The sequence below is a fragment of the Typopeltis vanoorti genome, chromosome 12 (assembly GCF_054136105.1).
Source record: "Typopeltis vanoorti isolate ZY-2024b chromosome 12, IOZ_Tvanoo_1.0, whole genome shotgun sequence".
Taxonomy (NCBI): domain Eukaryota; kingdom Metazoa; phylum Arthropoda; class Arachnida; order Uropygi; family Thelyphonidae; genus Typopeltis; species Typopeltis vanoorti.
The window spans coordinates 125,461,662-125,482,308 of record NC_143560.1 but is presented as its reverse complement, the minus strand read 5'-3'; the positions used below and the strand labels follow the sequence as shown (position 1 = coordinate 125,482,308).

Here is a 20,647-nt window from a genome sequence, read left to right as displayed (position 1 = left end):
TTGAAGAAGATTTCAAATGTAGAAACTTTAAAGAAGCTGCAGTGGTACTCCGGACAGGAGACAATCTCAATAGAAATCAAGGCATGATATTAAAAGACATTTGGAAAAGCTTAATAAATTCACTATGTTTAGCAGAATTGAATTACGCGATCTACTAACAATGATTAAGTCTTTATGCTTTTAATATCATGCGTCCTTTTCAATTTTTTTTTTTTTAACTGATTTTAAGGTCGTTACTGCATTCTTCTGTTGTAGCATTTAATGTTAGTGTAACCATTCTCATCCTGAAGAAGCCAGACAGACTTAAGCTGGCAAAACTGGTAGACGATTATATACATATATTTATAAAGAATCATAGTCCAATAAAATCCAAAGAAAAGGTCTCATATTTAGTTCTGTTTTAATAGTTCCAGCCTTTTGACTAGGATAATGAGATTCAGCATGGATATAACAGTCTATATGAGTCTGCTTCTGAAAAACTGAAAAATATAGGCTACCATCTAGTTAATGAAGAATTAAAAGATTTAAAAAGGCTAATTGCTTATTTACTACTACTTCTTCTTCTAACAACTTTAAGGATTCTTTCAACAAAAGAACTTTTAACAGCTATAGTATCTCTACCTTTTCATACAAAGAAGAAATAACTCGCATTCCCATCCCTTATGTGCATGGCATTAGTGAACACATAGCAAAAGTTTTAAAACTACTGGATATTTTTGTTGCCTTTCACTCCATCAGAAAAACTGCCACCTTTCTCACTTCTCCTACGGATAAGTTTCCACCTCTCAATTATCCAGGCATCTCTACCAGATTCCTTACTCTAATGGGTTATCTTATTTTGGACAAACAGGAAGATTTGATTTTATTCAGCTAGAAGAACCCAGGTCTTATATTAAATACCATGAGCCTAAACAGTCTGGCCTTGCAGAAAATGCTATAAACACTAAATAGAGTTCATTGGAACAAGACAAGAGTTCTTCATAAAAATCATTTTTTCATACAATGGCTTTTTAAAGAAACATATGAAACTTTACTTCACTGTCCTAACAAACAGATTTGATGGTCTACATCTATCTCCTTTGTGGGAGATAGGCAATATTAGATGATTTAAAAAGTACTAACATTGCATTATCTAAATATATATATATATATATATATATATATACACAAGGTGGTATCAAAAAGTTTAGAGACTAGGTTTGTAACATGCCAACTGATGGCAGCACAAGGCTGCACGCACAGTCACAGGGAGCACCTACCTTCATAATTCAGTGTGCCAAAAGACATCGTCATGTGTATATCGGGAGCTGTGCAACTGATGCTATTCTAACCACCTGCGTTACCACATCTGCGATTTCATCATAGACAGCAAGTTAGAACAAAGAGTAAAAATGAAATTCTGCCACAGAGACGTTTGACATGATTCGGCATGTTTACAGCGATACTGCAATGATTCATTCGAGGTGTTTTGAGTGGCACGTGCTTCAGGAGTGGAAGAACATCACTGGAAGACGATGAGAGATCAGGAAGACCTTCAATGAGCTCAACCCCCAAAAATGTCGAAACCATTTGGCAACTTGTGCATGAGGATCGTCAGAGAACACGTAACAACATTGCTGCCATTGTCGGTGTGTCATACGGAACAGTCCAGGCAAAACTCACATGTGATTTGAACATGCACCGTGTTGCTGCCAAGTTTGTCCTCAGGCTGCTGACCCAGGAGCACAAGGAACACCGCATTGAGTTTGCCAAGAACTCCGTCAGCATGCCATGGATGACCCATCCTTTATGTTGAGGATCATTACCGGTGATGAAACTTGGGTGTACGGGTACAACCCTGAGATGAAGCAACAGTCTTCACAGTGGAAGAGCCAATCATCGCCATGACCGAAAAAGGCAAGGCAGGTCCGCAGCTCGACCAAGTGCATGCTCATTGTCTTTTTCGACATTCGCGGAATTGTGCATCGAGAATTCATCCTCAGGGGCCAGACCGTCAATAGCGAGTTCTACTGCCAGGTTTTAAGGTGTCTGAGGGAAGACATTGGGCGAAAACGACCAGATCTGTGGCACGCAAAAAACTGGATGCTCCACGACGACAATGCACTCTGTCACCGAGATCTCCTCACACAAGTTTCTCACCAGAAACAACATGATCTCACTTCCACACCCACCCTACTCGCCAGATTTGCCTCCTGCAGACTTCGCCCTCTTCCCGAAGATGAAGATCCAGCTCAAAGGTCACCGTTTAGACACCATTGCAGAGATCCTGTGCCAATTGCAGAAGGTGCTTGACATGCTTCGAAAAGAAGACTTCCAGGACACATTCCAGAAGTGGCAAGAATGCTGGGAGTGCTGTATTGATATGCAAGGGGACTATTTTGAAGGTGATAGTGTGTAAATGTAGATAAATAAAGTAATTTCTCGTACACAGAGCTAGTCTCGAAACGTTTTGATACCACCTCGTATATATAATATTTTAAATAGTTAGGAAATTATTGACTTTTTATAGTTATCTTACATTAGCTACATAGGTGATAATTTTTAGAATTGGGTGTTGATGTTTAATTGCAATTCTGTGATCTTGTAAGATAATATCTATGATACTTGGATGAAAATTCTACATTAATCAATTCTTTACATAAGTTTTCTTCTGGTTTTATAATTCTTTTCAAGTTAAATTTCACCTGCTGGCTATGTGACCTTTGTAACATTCTGTTAAAAATAATAATTTGTGAAGTTCATACTCTTTTCCGCACTATATGTCTCCTAGTGGAGGTATAAGATGATTATAATAATGTATAATAATAATAATAATAATAATGTAGAACAGCTAATGAATCAATCAGACATGCCTTTAGCATGTCTGATTGATTCATTAGCTGTTCTACATTATTCATTGACTGATTTTTAGCAGCCCCAAAATATTACTATTATGTCCCTTGTCTAGTCCTTTTGTTACTCTTTCATGAAAGAGTGTTTATACAGTAAGGCCTTCCTTCAAAAACTCCACACTGACCCTTCAGTGAGAAAATTGTGCTTGTCCATTCACTGGGTCCAGAGCACAGCAATTTGCCACAGCAATTTCAGTGTTTATTCCGAATTTTGCTCCAAGAGGTAGCAAAATTATAGATCAATCAGTATCTCTGGAACAGTGGAAGAGGTAGACAGGTATACCTCTCTTGGGAGAGGCAGCACTGCTTTTTGAAGTGTAGGTCTAATCTTAGTAATTTACTCACTTAATACAATGACAACCAAGTTAGGTGAGGAAATGGTTTCATGATGAAACTGCTGGACTTAGCAAAGGCATTCAATAGGATATCAGGTGGGGTATATAGGAGAATGAAATGCAGAAGAAGAAAGTAGCAGTGGTCTGCAGGGCTCTATACTTTGGCTACTGTTATTTAATTTATATATCAGTAATACAGAAAATGAGTTAAGGTGAAATATCTACTTGTTTGCTGATGATGATGTGATTTAAACAGACTAGCAGTATAGGCAAATGATAATGGTAATGGAGTACCAATAAAACAAAGTGTAAGGTCATAGACTTTGAGATCATGAACCATTTCCTAGATTACAGGAAATGAATCAGGGAGTTGAAGTGTAGAGGGCACAATACAAAGGGAGCATAATAGCTCATCAAATTATTTTGACATACATACTGACAAGCAAGATATGGAGGTTATATACTTCTTTATAAGGCTTTATTAAGGTTGTATCTGTCTGCCTGGATTCATTAAGGATGAAGATGTGTGTGATCTAGTAATTCATTTTATGGAATCCAGGCAGACAGATACAACCTTAGTAAAGCCTTATGAGGACCCACTGAAGATCAATGGGTCATAAACATTAGTTGATGGATGGAAAAAAGGGGGATATGATAAAAACATAAGTTATTCAAGTTAAAGAAAGAGAGTGAAAAAGAGTCAACCTTTGGAAATTATATAAGAATGCTGACAAGGGTAAGATTTTTTGCTTGGAGCTTGGTGAATGGAGTACCATGAGAATTGCAAGTGCTTTGTCAGTAAATGGGTGAAAGGAGAATCATACTAGGTATATTGTGTGAACAGTAGTTACTGGGAGCTGCCAAGATAAGTGACTCCATGAAGATGCCAAAGAAAATAATGAATTTTTATATTGATAAAATAAGCTTCACGACTACTAGTAGTTATTACAAATAGCGTTTGGAGATGATTAGCTGAAAAGTTGAAATCAGGGATGTTATGAGATTTAATCAATTATTTCCAGATATTAACAAAACATGTAATAAATGATGTGCAAGATTCTTTTCACTGATGAGCAAGGAAGTATTCTTTGAGATTTTAATTTCCAGATATTAACAAATCATGTAATAAATGATGTGCAAGATTCTTTTCACTGATGAGCAAGGAAGTATTCTTTGAGATATGGAGCATAAAGGGTTTGCCCTATAAGAATGGTAAACCACTCCTGATTTTTTTTCTATCATAAGCCATAACACTAAAGATGTTCCTTCTTTCTTATTTCAAAACTTCTGCAAGTCTCACTTATGTATGAAAAACTAAACAAACAAGGAATTCTGTAGGCATCTATGTTTGTAGAAGGGGTTATATATTTGGAGAATAACAAAAGCTGTGCATGCTAAGGTATTCAAGAACCATCAAAAAAAAAAAAAAATTTTTTTTTCTAATTCTCGTCCACAACCAAATCTTAACATTAATTATAGGGACTCCATTTCAATCTTTTACATCAGCAATCTATCCATTCAAATTGCCAATCTCCTTAAAATTCATAACATCAGAGTTGAAATTATTAAAAATAAATCTTGTACAACACTAGAGTGACCTTTAAACTTATTCTTAACATATATATAGCTTATTTCATCATCATGTATCTGAAAAGTACACATAAAAACGAAAATGGGTTGAGTCCACTAATGAGGATTTACAACAAATTAATGCAGATGGCTTAATGACTGTAGATCCATGTGTTCACAGGACCAGTTTGCCTGTTCTGAGAGACGAAAAACCTGTGTTTCTAGGTGAAAAAACCCTCTACCTCTGTATGAGACTGGCTAACTCACCTTTAGTCAAAAGAGGCCAGATAAAGGTTCCTTACGTCATGGACAGAAATCGAACCCAGGTCTTTTCAACCAAAACAAACGTTGTAAGAAGTTGTAAACAAAAGTTGTGAGAAGAAACTGGAAGGAATACAGAAGATAAATCTCATAAAAATGACAAAATGTTATGGAAGCTATCTGAAAAAGTTTAGAAATGAAGAAAAGAATATTACAAACCAAATCAAAGAAGAGAAAGATGATTTAAAACTGAGGAAAAGAATTCCCAATGTGAAATCATGATTCTATAAAAACTTATGAAATAAGTAGCAAAAGAACAATGGCAGAAAATAACCAGAAAAAAATTAAATCAGTACATTTCAGCGGAGGACAGTGCCTCTGAGTTAACTAGTGTGACATAGATGCAACAAGGGGAAATAAATAGTTGTATGTTGCTATAGGCCAACATTTATGTACAACTTAGTTTATGTTTTTCTGTATATTTCTTTCAAATAAATTATGACTACCTTGCAAGAACTTCCAATCCAAGTTCTTTTCCAGGGTGGTTATGGAAGGCATGCATTAGTAATCTTAAAGTTCTATAATTATAAAATTTCTTCATATTTCTTGTGTGTAGCTTTGAGCATGACTAAAATGGTAGAGAGACACAGATCGACGTGAAAAACGAATGAAAGTGGTATAAATTTTTTGGAAATGGTGAGATGCCAAAAATGCAATATGTATGCTTGGGGAAATTTTGAATATATTTATGTGGAGAGATCATAGTTTAGGTGCACAAGAAGTGTAGCAAGTAAACAGAGTTGACGGTATGGTCAAGTCCTTGAACAGCAATGGTAAGACAAGGGACAAAAGTGATGATGAGTTAGCGACATTGATTGGTAAGTCAGCGTGCATAGATGGCAGCAAGGTAGCGAGAGTGAGCAGTAAAAGAGCAAGCAGGCATAGCTGGTGGGGAGTTAGCAGCAGTGAATGGTAAGACAGTGGATGTGCAAGGTAGTGAACATGTGATTGGTATAAATTGCAGTGAGATTTAAGAGTTTAATTTAAGTTTAATTTAATTTAATAATTTAAGAGTTGAAAGTATAGGCAGTGAAGTTGAGGCATGAACTGAGGAGAATTACAGATTTGCATGGAAATGTAAGGAAGAATGGGACGAAGGATTTGAAAGAAATATTGAATGATTTGTGAGTGGCAATGTATAGAGATTTGATGGTTAGTGATGTGTAGAGTGAAATGGTGTACAAGGTTTGTTTTCTAGGTGTTAAATGAGCAATGTGATTGAAACACTAAGAGGAGTATGTTAGTAAAAGAGTTGTTGTTGGTGGTGGTAGTTAGTGCAAGTGCTTTGACTGATAACAATGAGGAATGTAAGGATGGATGCCAGAGACTGTTAAATAGAGTGAAAGATAATAACATGGTAGGTAAGGTAGTTAGCGTGTTGCTCGGGTATAATGAGTTGAGAAGATGAGTGAATATTATGAAATGTATGCTAGCAGAGTTGTGTTAGGAAAATGGAGTTCATTTTGTGAATGTGAGAGATGAATTTGAGGAGTGGATAGAGAGGATAAAGAGATGGGGTATATTTAAGTGAATTTGGTGCGAGTCAGTTGGAGATGCTGTTGTTGCAAGAAAAAATGACTGAAGTAAATGTAAGATCTGAGGAAGCAAGAGGTGTTGCAGAGAGACACTGAATGAAAAGTGTAAATGATGGTTTTAGGAGTAGATGTGTGAGCACACAAGAAAGGATTAAGATAGTCAAGGATGTGGGGATGACCTTTAGGTCTGTGGAGGTGTGTAATATTAGTGATGATAGACAAGAATGGATGGGTGGATTCATATCCAAGAAGTGGGGTTAGTGGGACTTGTTATAAAAACAGAAATCAGCTAGTGTGCATGATACTCCACAAGGCTAAACTGAAATAGATGACATTAGGTAACAGACTGGTAAGGTGGATAGCTGACTGGCTGTCAGACAGGTATCAGCAGGTTGTATATGTAGGAGTGGTATTCCAAAAGAGGAAGGTCACTAGTAGAGTGCCACAGGGATCTGTTCTGGGACCATTATTGTTTAACTTGTATGTTAATGGCATTGGAACTGGCTTAACTGGAGATGTGCAGCTGTTTGCCAATGATGCAAAGTCCAGAAGGACTATGAGAAGTAGAGCAGATGTCATGGCCTTGCAGGAGAAGTCTGAATAAATTCTTTGAGTAAGCAAAAGATTGGAACTATCAGTTTAATGTTGAAAAGTACAAGGATGCAGAGTATACAAATAATGGAGAAATTTTGAAGGAGGTGGAGGAGATAAGTATCTAGGAGTAATGGTGGATAGGGACTTGAAGTTTAGAGGTCATATTGCTAAAATTGTAAGAACATCCCAATGTATGATGGCAATAATGAGGAGGACATTGACATGCAGAAGCAAAGAGGTTGTGGTTACTCAGTGTAAGGCTTTGATCAGGCCAATATGGACTGCTGTGCACAAATTTGGTTGCCTGGTTTTCAGATGTACTGAAGAAGGTTTGCTAAGTTAGTATTATCAGGTCTATGGAATGTCAGGTATGAGGAGAGATTGAGGGAATGTAACTTACAGAGTCTTGCGAATAGAAGAAGAGGGGATATAACTGAGAAATATAAGTTGGTGTGGGGTTGTTACCAGATTAATTTGGAGAAGATATTTCACAGAGTCGAGGGAGGCAGGGGTAGAACTAAAGGCCATCCATGGAACCTGTATAAGGAGGGTGTGAACAAGGGAGTGAGAAACAGGTTCTATGCATGGAGAGTAATTGGGTGGAATACATTTCCTGAATGCCTGAAAGTCTGGTAAGTGCGGAAACTGAACGGACTCAAGCACAGCCCATTGATATTTTGACATGAGAAAGTATAGACCTCCGCAATGAGTCCTTTGACTCCATGAAGGACAGATATTAATGATAATAACAATAACCAAACCCTCCCCATCATATTTTGTTCGTCTTTTCTGAAAATCTTATATCTCTTGTATTCTATCCCTGTATCATCCTTTATCAACCCAGTCTTATTAATGCTTGTAACTTCTGGTCAAGTGGATCCAACTGATAGCAGTGTTGTAGTTTTCCCCATTTGTGTTGGGGAAAACTTTGTCATATTTAATTCATTCCTTCTGCCTTCTATATTTATTTCATTGATTATTCCTTGAAGATCATTTACTGAATTGCCTAAAAGGAAAATTTAGTCAGCCAGTCAATAAGTGATTCAGCTTTATTCCATTCACCCTAATTCCTCTATTTTTGATAAATTTCTTCTAAGGCCGCTATGAATAGGTTAGGTGATAATGTATTTCAGTGTCTATTTCCATTTTTGTTACAAATTTTATACGTGTTCCTGATTTTGTAGATGCAGTTGAATTTTGTTTGTGTGTGTGTGTGTGTTAATTCTCCAATTTTTTAGTACTTATAAATTGCTATTAAGATATAATCCTTTTCAAAATAAATGAAGAACTAACTTAAAAGAAAATGCAATCCTTGATTTTCTATCAAAAATCTGATTTTTTTTTATGATAATAATGTTTATAAAAATTTTATACATATATAAAAAAGGTAGATTGGGTAGCAATATATCTTTTATATAAAGTCGCCCTTTTTAAAAATAACAGAATAATTCCTGCTTGTTTATCTTTATCATATTATTCCTGCTTGGATATATAAAGTACACTGCTTGGAAAGAAGTCAACAGACATCCCATGGTGCATCATGCCATATAACGAGTCACATGTTTGTGGCCATATACTGGCTATCAACATGACTTGTTACATGGAGGAATATGATGCTCCCAAGTTGGTGCAACTGTGTCCAGGTGAAACAGCTGCAAGACGGAACCTGATAGAGATTGAAAGAGGCTTTGTGATAGGATGCCATATTGAAGGCCTATCTGTTCAGCAAATTGTTGACAAATCATTGATACCACACTGAGAGAGAGAGAAGTGCAGGGAGTCAACTGCAAGCCTACCCACAGTAGACAACCCACCACACTCACAGAACGTGACCATAGGGTGCTATGAAGGATAATATGTAAAAACTGCCATTTGTTGGTCAGCATATTGAATGATTGAACTAGATTCAGATAGCATTGGGAGACTCACTGAAGAATTGAAGCAGATATCACTGCCAGGTAATGAGCATGATATGGACATTTTAAGAGGAGAGGTAGAAAAAGCAATAGGACGGCTAAAACACAACAAGAGTCCTGGTAACGATAACATTACTGGAGAAATGATTAAATATGGTGGTGAAAGTATGGTTACAGAAATGCACCAACTATGCAATATGGTATGGAAAGAAGGGAAAATGCCAGAGGAGTGGGTGAAATCAATATTAGTAACATTATACAAGAAAGGAAATAAGCTAGAATATAAAAATTATAGAACAATTGCCTTGATAAGTCACCTTGGTAAAGTGATGATGATCATATTGACAGAAAGATTGAGAACACAATTGGAAGCATACCTTGCAGACGAGCAAGCAGGATTGAGGAAGGATAGAACTACAATTCAACAGATTTTGACAATGAGGTTAATAGCAGAGAAAGCTAGGAGAAAAAACAAAAACATATATACTTGCTTTGTTGACTTTCAGAAAGCATTTGACAGTATTGACCAGAAAGTGACATTAGCAGTTCTGGAATCCTATGGAATTGATAAAAAAACTAATAGTTATATTAAAAGATGTTTACCAGAATGCAGTTGCAGCAGTTAGAATAGGTGATGATTTGGGGAAATGGTTTAAAACAAGCAGCGGTACTAGACAGGGAGACCCAATATCACCAAGCATTTTCATCGCACATTTAGAAAGAGCAATGGATAAAATGAAAGAAGATGCCAAAGGAATATCTGTATACACGGAATGAGAATTAACAATCTGAGATTTGCAGATGACATTGTTATTATTGAAGAAGACGAAAGAGAACTACAAAAAACACTGAAACTGTTAAATGAGGAAGGGAAGAGATTTGGACTTGTTATGAACTTTGAAAAAACAAAGACAATGGTATTTGGTGAGAAGAACATGAAACAAAAGATACAAGTGGATGGAACTGATATAGAAAAAGTAGAACAATTCACATATTTGGGAAGTAAACTGACATATGACTTGGACTGTAAAAAAGAAATAAAGATCAGGATTGCAAAGGGAAGAACAAATCTGAAGGCCATGGATAACATCTGGAAAAGTAAAGTGATCAGTCTGCAAACAAAACTAAGAGTATTGGAAACATGCATCTTCAGCAGTGTACTGTACGGATCTGAAACGTGGGTAATAAATAAGGAATCAAGAAAAAGAATTTTGTCATTTGAAAGAACTTGTTACAGGAAGATTCTAAGAATAGGATGGGTACAGAAAATCACCAATGAAGGGCTCTATCAGAAGATACAACCAAAACAGAATCTAATGCAGAAGATTATAAAACGGAAGCTGCAATTATTTGGACACATCTGTAGAATGAGTGAGGACCGGAAGATAAAGACATTTATGTTTGGTATTTTGGATGGTTTAAACAGAAGAGGTAGACCATACAGAGAATGGATAGACGATATAAAAGACTGGTGTGGAATGGGTGTACAAAAACTGCGACACTGTGCACTGGACAAAGAAGGGTGGAAGAAGATAGTGAAACAGGCATCAGACATCAACGGGCAGTGAGTCCATGATTCGTGATGATGATATTGAATGCAGAGTTCCAAACATTGGTTGGAACACAAATCTGCACAAAGTCATTCAGAACCAAGGTTCACAACATGGGTTTCACGATAGAATGGGAATATGCAAGCCCCAGATTTTCCAAATCAATTTGCAGCATTGTCTACAGTGGTGCAAAGAGTGTGTACAGTAGGACATGGAAGCTTGGAAAGCTGTGTCATGGAGCGACGTATCATGCTATACCCTCTACTGAGCAGACAGCTTGTGGAAAATATGCCCTGGGTGTGGCAGATGCCTGGTGAATGTCTCTTACCAGAGTGTGTAACCCCTAACTATGAAATTTGGAGATGGCAGTATGATGGTATAGTCCTGGTTTGGTCTCAAACTTTTGTTTGTAGTGCCAAGAACATTGAACTCTGAGATGTATCTGAACATTCTGGACAATGTAATATTTTTTACTTTGTGGTGTTTCTATGGAACTGGCCATGTCTCTTTCAGCAAGACAATGTAGCATGTCATAAGGCTGCTACTGTAACTGCATGGTTCAAGGACATGAACTTCACCACACTTGACTGGTTCCACAGAGTCCTGATCTAAACTCCATTGAACACATCTGTGGAATGAGCGTTCGGTGAGGTCAAGGGACATTCGTTTCACAATGGATGGTCCAAAATTCCTGTCGATCGCTATTGTATGCTTGTAGAAATATGCCCTGTAGGATTACTGCAGTCAACACAGTGAAAGGAGGTCCTACATCTTATTAAGATAGGTGTCATGGCTGTCTGTTCCTCATGCTATGGTGTCCATTGACTTCTTTCCAAGCAGTGTACTTGTAGTATGCTCAAATTTTTTTTCTCTTGAACTACCTTGGTATACACATATTGTCAAACCAACACTTGGAAAGTAGACAGGAATTTTGTATCGAGTGGGGAAAGATGGCCTTCACGCCAGTGAGAATAATTTTTGTAACTTGGTCACAACAAGCGAGTGGAAAGAGTATTGTGATTATAGAAAGGAGGGGTAAAAATTCTGTAGATCATCCTAGGTGGCATGTTGGTAGTGCCAAATGACATGAGTTAGGAGTGGGCAAGGTTGTTCTGTGGGAGAGGAAACTTGATTATGGTCAGTTACTAAGAAGAGAGGTAACCATTACAGCATACCCAGATGAAGAACTAGATAGGAGAGTAGAGAGGTTATCTGGTATTCTGGTTAGTAGCAGAAGAAGAAACTTGCAAAAGATTATGTATAGTCAGTTATTTAATGGGAGAGAGCTAGTATTCTGATTAATAGATGGATGATTTGCATTAGATCATTACTTACAGCAAATATTACTTACTGTATTATCAAAAGCAAGTACAGTCATTCATTTGTTTAATGTTTCTAGAGAAAACCTTGTGTTATTTAAAAATGTGCTAACTGAACATAATATTCAATATGAAAAAAGGATAATTAGTCCAAGGACTTTGAAATTATTTGCTAATTTTTTTAAACCATTTTTTTTTGCTGTTTTTAATTGCAACATAATTGTGAAAGAAAATAAAATTAATTGATTGCAATTAAATTGGTTACAATAGACAACTATTTGAGAAATACTTTCATAGGGTAGTTTGAACCATTTTTTCTTTCTCTCTCTATGTATACATATATTATGATAGTAAGAAGTGAAAATTTTCTCTCTTAACTGACAATTAAGGCGGACTGTGGTTATTTAGCTGCAATTTAAGGTTCAGTCAAATATAGGAGGTATATTTTTTTTATGTGACTCCCAATTGCAAAAGGGTGTAAACCTATAGTTTAAGTGAGTGGACTCAAGATTTTTTTCTATTTTTATAACTTTTTGTACTTTTTTAGTCATTTTTTTACCTTCTCCATAAACCCTGTTTCCAAGACCAAACATGAAACTTTTTCAAGTCACTTCAGGTCTCCAAATAAGTAGGACAGTGGTCTCATACTGGGCAACAAAATTCATCTACCACTTAAAAACAATCGCATACATCCATGCCTATGGCAGTATTCAAAACCTGTAACTTTTGGTGGTTGGAGAGTGAATAAGCTAACCACTGACAAAATGGTTAGCTTATTCAATGTGAAAATGATTTTTTCATTGTGTATGTATATTCTTGGGCTGTTTTTTTTTAAATTTTTTTTTTAATAATTTTTGGAGTTGATTTTTTTATTTATCATTTTATTTATTCAGTTAAAATTTTTAATTACACAGTAATTATTCATAAGTCAATGAATATTATTTAATTCACCATCCTCTTATAACATTTATCTAAGTCATTCTTGGAACTATTTTAACTGGCAGAGTCCACAACAATTTTTGAGGGTTCTTCTATATATCTTCCACAAATTGTACAAAAAAGTGAACTCCTTGTATGAGTCTCTGCAAATTGCAATAGTATCTGGCTATCTAAGATACATAACCATTTTAATACTTGTTACTGCTTATTTGACACATTTGCTGGATTATATTTTTATCTTTGCTTTTATATATATTTCATTTTTACATAGACCAGAACACTCCAGAGATCCATGTTTGGTTTCCATAGTCTGAAGACCAAACATGGAACTTTTTCAAGCCATTGTAAACCTCCTATAATTGAGGTAGCAGCCTCGCACTTGATGATGAAATTTTTCTACCTAAAGACCATCACAAAAGTCCATGTCTACAGCAGTACTCAAATTTGCAGTCTGTTGGCTGAAGAGCGGGTATGTGAAACTCTTCCAACCATATCAGCAAAAGATCTTAAGTTTTTAAGTTATACTGTGTAGTCTTTACGCTATTCAATCATATATCATTTTCCAAACCTCATCTAATCAAAAAGTCTATTCATATCTTCATGAAGGAGACACAATATCAATCCTTAAAACTCTCCCTCAACTTTGCATCATAAGCAAACAATTTTTATGTGTATATACACATTTTTACTTCATAGAGATCAGTTAGTAAAGAGATAATTTTTCACAAATGTGAAGTTTTCATTTTTGTTATTAAAATCTAGTAAATGCGTATGGAGAAATACAATATATGATGGAGGTTCAATTTCTTCAACAATGTAAAGCAACTCACAAATTTTTCAAGATTTATTTCATGAAAATTTATTTGCAGTTGGGTTTGTTCAAATTCATATGAGACTGTACATGATCTGTTGAACAAGCGTGTACAAATGGGAACATGAAAGTGAAAACATAAAATGCATATATTAAGTCATTTCTGGAATGTACTGCCAACCAGAGGGAAGTACACAATGAGAGTCTACAATTAAGTGCTCATTATGGTTTCCTATTAATAATAATAATAATAAAAACAAAGAAATGAGTGTAAGTTAATGAGGAACAAAATGAGGATACAGGTAGCAATATGAAGTTGTTAGACACACAGACAAATAGTATTATCTAACTCTAAATCCATCCACATTATTGTGCTAGGTGTTTACAATCTTTCATAGCTGGGATTGTCATAAGAACAAATAGATGAATAACACACATATGCACACAATTATATATTGTAATGTGATTTCTATTATCCAAATAGAGAGAGAGAGAGAGAGAGAGAGAGTGTGTGTGCGTGCGTGCACGTATATACCCAAAAGTTTGGGTAAATGAGGGCAGTAATTGAGTGTACAAGCATCAAGAATGCATGTATTGCAGAATTAGCAGTGGTAATAGAAAGAAAAAAAAACTTTATTAAAGATCAGAAATTAAACCCAACCACTAAAACTGCTGTGACAAGTGACAAATAAGAGGTATCATTGTAAAAGTACTCAGTCAGATGCTGAGGTATGCAGGTATAACAAGAAACTTGAGAATAGCAAAGATGATAAACATCATGATAGCTCAACCATCATACCATTCATCATCATTACATGAAGAGAAGGAACTTACAGATGACTACACTCAAAGTAGGTTTGGTATAAGAAACTTGCAGGAATGTTGAAAGACAGGTGAAGGTCTGAATACCAAAGGGAAGAGTAGTAAGAAATATGAGAATGGTCATGGAAGACAGAAAAGAAAGTGAGAATGAAAGAGAAAAGAACACGAGAGAGAGAGAGGTAAAATATAGATGTGAAACAGGGGTATATGTAAGTGTAAAAACTGTCAAACGAGTGGGTGTGGATAGCCTCAACAGAGCAGATTTTGTTCTTTTTGATAAGATAAGAATTTTAGTGGTGAAAAGGGACAGATGATGCAAGTTAGGTTATTTATAGGTCTCAAAACTGGCTGTTATCTTTATGAATGTCAAGATTGGATCAGATTAAATGGAATTTTAGCGAAACAACTAAGGGTATGAGGTCTGTGTGTGTGCATTAATGCCAGGAACAGAAATAAGGGAGAATTTAGGGCACCAATCAAGTTAATCTGTCCCAAGGATGGGACAATGCTATATGTAGGATTTCCCCTGAGGTATGGTCCACAAGAGTGATTTTCTGAAAAAAGTGGATTCCAGCTTTCTCTTAATGAACTTGTGCTATTATCTTTCAATATGTTATCAAATAGTAATAAATACTCAGTACAATAATCAAATCTTCCAAAAGAGATGAATCAGTAATAATATCCATCACGTTGATGTACTGATATTATTATTATTATTATTATTCATGACACCACCAAGGAGTCCGAAGACTCATTGCAGGAGGACACCTATTGTACAACTCTCCATCTCCACCACTACCGATCATCTACATCAGCACCATCTACTGCCTACCACCACAGCTAGTATTTTTTGTCTGTAAATTGCATGTGTTCTGAAAGGCCGATTTGTCTGTATGCAGGATGAAAAACCCTGCTACCTCTGTATGAGATCGGCTAACTCACCTTCAATTGAAAAAGTCCATATAAATATTCCTCCCGTCATGACGAGACTCGAGTTTAGGCCTTTTCCAATTGAAGGGTGCAACGTACCGTCGTTCTTCCAATTGCACTACGGAGGCATATTTTGGACAAGATATGGGAAACACCACCTCCATTCCAAGAATGATATATGTCTATACTGAAAGAATCACACAAATAATTGACAATACAAGTGACAATTGACAATATCACTAACAAACAAAGAGAAAGAAGTTACTGTTTAATCCCATAAAACAAATTTATGGTTTGATCAATTTAGTCTTGTAAGTTTTGTGATAATTGTAAATTTGGACAGATCAGAGATAAGTAATTTTAAAAACTTTTAATGAAATTTTTACAGCATAATACACATTAGGCTCCCCCCCTCCCCCCTTTTTTTCACCTTCCTGTTTTATGAATGAAAGAAAATTGGTGAAATAGAAACACAAGGCCATCTTACAAAGTTGCATAATTGACCAATGAGTAAGCAGATGAGAATTAGATACTTGGAACATGGCAAGTATGAAAAGCACTGGCAAGAGGATATAGTAAGTTCAAGAGAGAGACAGTGAATTTAAAATTAAGTTCTCTGACTCCAAGAGTGATGGTGGTGATGATGATAATAATAATAAAGATTCATTCTTTAAACTGATTTTAGCAACACTTTTAACAATACCAGTACATAAAAATATTAAATCTTAAAAGATAAGAGATTTTTACCATCTCTTGCTTTAGCAGAACGTGCTAAATCGGATGATGTTAATCCAACATCTTTAGGTGGAGTGTGAGATGTAAGAGGACCAACAGTAACTGGAACAAAGCTACTAGGGGCCTCAGATTTAATCTTGACTGGATGTGGTATATGGGGAGAGTGTATGGAAGGTGGATTTCCAGCACCTAAAGGAATAACAGAATATGAAACAGACATGGCCTCTTAAAAGATTAAACTCTTTAAATAATTTCTTTTAAACTTGCATAAACAAAAAGCATATATCCAACCAATTACCATAACACCCACTAGCTGTGAGCTAGCTAATATTAGTATTTTGTGCAAGGTGGTTGAAATTTACAGTACTTTTTTTTTTGTACCTAGTCAACTAAAAATTACAGAAACAAATTTTTGAATTTTGTAATTAATATTAGGTGCATCTCCTTTCCCTATGGTATTGTAATGACTGCTATGCATTGTTTTAATTATAATCATGAAATTCTGTGCAAATATATTAGTTGCTTTTGTTGCATGCAAGTGAAAATTTCATTTCCCTATTTAAAAAGCATGTAGATTTAAATTATAAACAGCTTGCTGTGTAAATTGAGCAATATCATTTTTGTAATATTGTAGAAATTTTAGTATTTTGTTGCTTTATGTTATAAAAATTTATGAGACAACTTTATTTAGCTACTGTATCTCAGCTCAATAAGTGATATTCTGAGGACACTGGTGCAATAAATTACTGGTAATAATCAGCACATCCAGGTAGAGCATTCAAAGAGATCTGATAAGATGTTTGATAGGGAATAAAGATATGTGTAGCTTGCAAGAGGGGAGGGGACAGAGAGAGAGAGAGAGAGAGACTTTGTGAGCCAAGCAAGTTTGATTGAAAATATGCTATAGGTAGCAGCTAAATCATGATGCTGCTAAAACCAAGTATAGATGCTTATGCAAAGTCCTAGTTTACATTTCTTCCAACATGCAATTGGAATAATGTTTTCAGACTCCTTCAAAGGGTATGCTTTTAAACTGTTGTTCCCCAGACTGGCTGCTAGACAGAATATGTAAATGAACCTAATGAAAGCTTCTAGGTCACCTAGTAAATAATTGTGCCCATCATTTTTCTGGGTAGCCCATACAGTGGTGGGGAATGCAAAGATAAAGTATCAAATGGCTCATGTGTAAAGAAAGAATTCCTTATAGTATGTTACATGTTCTTCCAGTTTCAGTTTATGATAAATAAAAAAAAATCCTGAAAAGTTGAGCAAAGAGAAAAGATCCACATACAGGAAAAAAGCAAGCATCCCCACATTTTCCAGATCTACTTCACAAATGTATGTAGTCTCAGTTCCAACCTCCACACAATTGTGGTATTTATTCTGCAATTTGAAATTAGCCCCTATTCAACTTGTTCCTAAAGGTGATAAATGTTTACCATCAAATTATCATCCACTTGTTTATACTTTAATATTCTTCAGAAAGTAATGGAGAAATTCACACGCAATTAACTTCTATGCTACCTGGACACTTTTCAGTTAATAAATGATTGCCAGAATGGGTATTACCCCTGTCAATTCATAGGGGATATTCCTGATTTTCACGAACTTTTGGACAAATTCCATCGAAAAAGTTAGGAGAAACTCAAGCAGTGCTCATGATATGTAAGGCATTTGATTAGATCTGGCACAAATGACTATTAAGAAAATGATCCTGCTGAATGGTCCTTCTGGAAATAGATTGCTGGCTATCTTAATTTGGTGATAGATTTGATGGAGGTTAGATTTTTATTCTCAAAATTTGCAAATTCTCTTCCTTCTATATATTGATGACCATTTCCGATTAACTATAAATTCAGTTCACAGTTTTGCTGATCACAGTACCATTGTACTTTGCTTTTTCAAGGGACAAATCTTACACTATACCACAATTTCTGTTTCTGTAATCCAAAATATGATTCTGCAAACCATTCTTCAGCAGAGGTTCTAACAACCTTCTTTAATTTAGTGCATGCAAAAATCTCGATTCCATCTTGTTTTTCACAAAAAAAGGAGTAATTCTTTTTTCCTTTTGACAATACTCATTACTGGACCAGATGTATTTCTTTTCCTGAAATAAATCTCCAATCTTTTTTGGGATAAACATATTACAAATATTACTCTATCAGCATCCAAGAAATCAGCTTTTCTGTTTTGCACAAGAAGTTACTATACAAATCACAAATTAGTTCATTCCATGAATACTGTTCTCATACCCCCCCCCCCCCCAATAGGAATTAGGCTGATGATAAATGACATCTTTCACTAATTCATACTCTTTCGGCTGGTGCTACTTGCATGTTGTGCAGATATTTCTATGTTTACCTAATCAGAATTGGCATCAGTAATGCCTCACACTTCATTCTGTCAAATCACAACCCTCCTTTCATTCATTTTCTTTACTGCTATCTTTAGAACAACTTCCTCTTTTATATATTCCCTAAAGAGTATATATAATCTGTGGACAGCCAAATCCAATGTTAATAAGTTCCTTTGTTCTGTTCAAATATGAATCTGTCTATGATACTAGCATACTATATAGATTGTACAACTTCACCTGCGTGACAACTTTTAATATGGATCAAGGTGGAGGTAGGAACTTAGATCTTTATGTATATGAAAGTTGTATATGAAAGATATGGTAAGTTTGTTGGATAGACTAGTTGTGATCAGTTGACCACAACTGTATGTAGAATTGAATTTTAGAAGTCAGTGAAATAACTTTATAGGTATGTGGACAAACTTTGATATCTTTGGGTAAGCAGCTTCATGAGAATTGTGGAGAGCTTGCACATCTTACCAGTGATTAATGAGAGCAGCTATAAGGAGGACTGAATAATAGATTCGATGAAATAATTTCATTACTAGTTATTACCAATTACAATACCAGTCTTACTTTCAGGGTGCTTTTGCAAACTATCAGTGAATAATGATCACATTTCTATTACCTATCAGATTCCAACATAATTCTCATTGTTTTCAGGCCTTTTCTTGCAAGACTGGATTTTAGTAATAATAATAATAATAAAAACTGAGGGTTTGGAAGGAATGTGTTCACGAATATCACAAAATTGAAACTGAAAACAAATACTGTAAAAAATTATTGCAAAACTTTTGTCTGGTTAGGACAATTTGAAAAGTGTTCAAAAACTACATACTGATTCAGTTTTTTCAAAATATTTTTTTTTATGCTGTTTTAGTCAATGTTTCTGAATTAGCTTCTGCAGATTATATGTGCACCATGCTATTCATAATTATATTATAAATGTCTGGTCAAGTTTGATACTAATGTGATATGAATATGAATGTTTACTACTCATGTTTATATTTAGTGAAATAAACACATCCATAGATAATAATACTAGCTAAATTTATTTAGCTAATTTCACCTTGGTCACCAAGGCGTCTTCAGTGGGCACAAAGAAAAACACTGGCAAGAAAACAAACACAGACTGAGTGGTAACAGTGGAATCCTACAGTCCTAACTGCCATCCTTTATGAGTGTGATGATAAAACTTACTGAAAGCCTTATGATGTTGAAGATGTGAGGGACTCAAAGGGAAGCAGCCAAATGTGTTAAGATTTGACATACGTTGTAATGCTGAGGAAAAGTCTCTCAGATTTATATCTGTCCTTGTATAAGAGGAAGGTTTTTTCCCCAGCTGAATCCAGTGATCCGTATCCATGGCATAGTCTGCTACTCCAAAACAACTGTAGTGCAGTTAATGGATACTGTTCTTTCAGGTGGATATTAATCAATTGATGACCTTTACTGAAACCTCCTTGGTAGACACTTATCTTCTTCATAAATGGGTTTAAATGTGCTCTTCAAAATATAGGTAAATATTTTGTATATTGTGCATAACAAAGAAATACCTACATAATTTCCACAAAATGTTTTGTCATTTTTATATATCATGCAGATCAGACTCTTTCTCCATTCTTTTAGCATTTCCTCCTTCTTCTATAGTTTAAAAAAAATAAATTCATATATTTTATCTTCATTTTTTTCCTCCTGCTTTCAGTCACTCTGCAGGATTTTGTGTATTCCTGGGGATTTGTTGTTCCTGAGTGAATGTATTATATCATCAATAGTAGTTGGTATATAATTTTGAGTTGAGGAGGTAATGATCTTATTCTGCAAATTCATGGAAATATTCTCTCTATCCATTTCTTACTTTTAACATATTTCCTTGTCCATCTCTGCACATATATCTAGGCCTAGGCTTAAATCCTCCTTTAACCACGCTACCGGCCAGGACGTATATATATGTCCACATTTCCATGGATGTGAAGTGCATATTAAAATTGTAATACCATTGATATTACACTGAAATTTAT

The 20,647-nt window shown here is 35.4% G+C and overlaps 1 protein-coding gene across 6 annotated transcripts in view; it reads right to left on the bottom strand.

The window, feature by feature from the left end:
* The window catches only part of LOC150101210 (nuclear factor 1 X-type-like), a 675,427-nt gene that overhangs the window by 180,505 nt on the left and 474,275 nt on the right, over positions 1–20,647 (bottom strand). For 5 of the 6 annotated variants that reach the window (XM_090401618.1, XM_090401622.1, XM_090401620.1 and 2 more), the window contains one exon: positions 16,280–16,456. The exons of the other annotated variant lie outside the window; for it this stretch is intronic. In XM_090401618.1, coding sequence (XP_090257744.1) covers positions 16,280–16,456 — 177 coding nt within the window. The remainder of the gene's footprint in view (positions 1–16,279; positions 16,457–20,647) is intronic. 6 annotated transcript variants of the gene reach the window in all.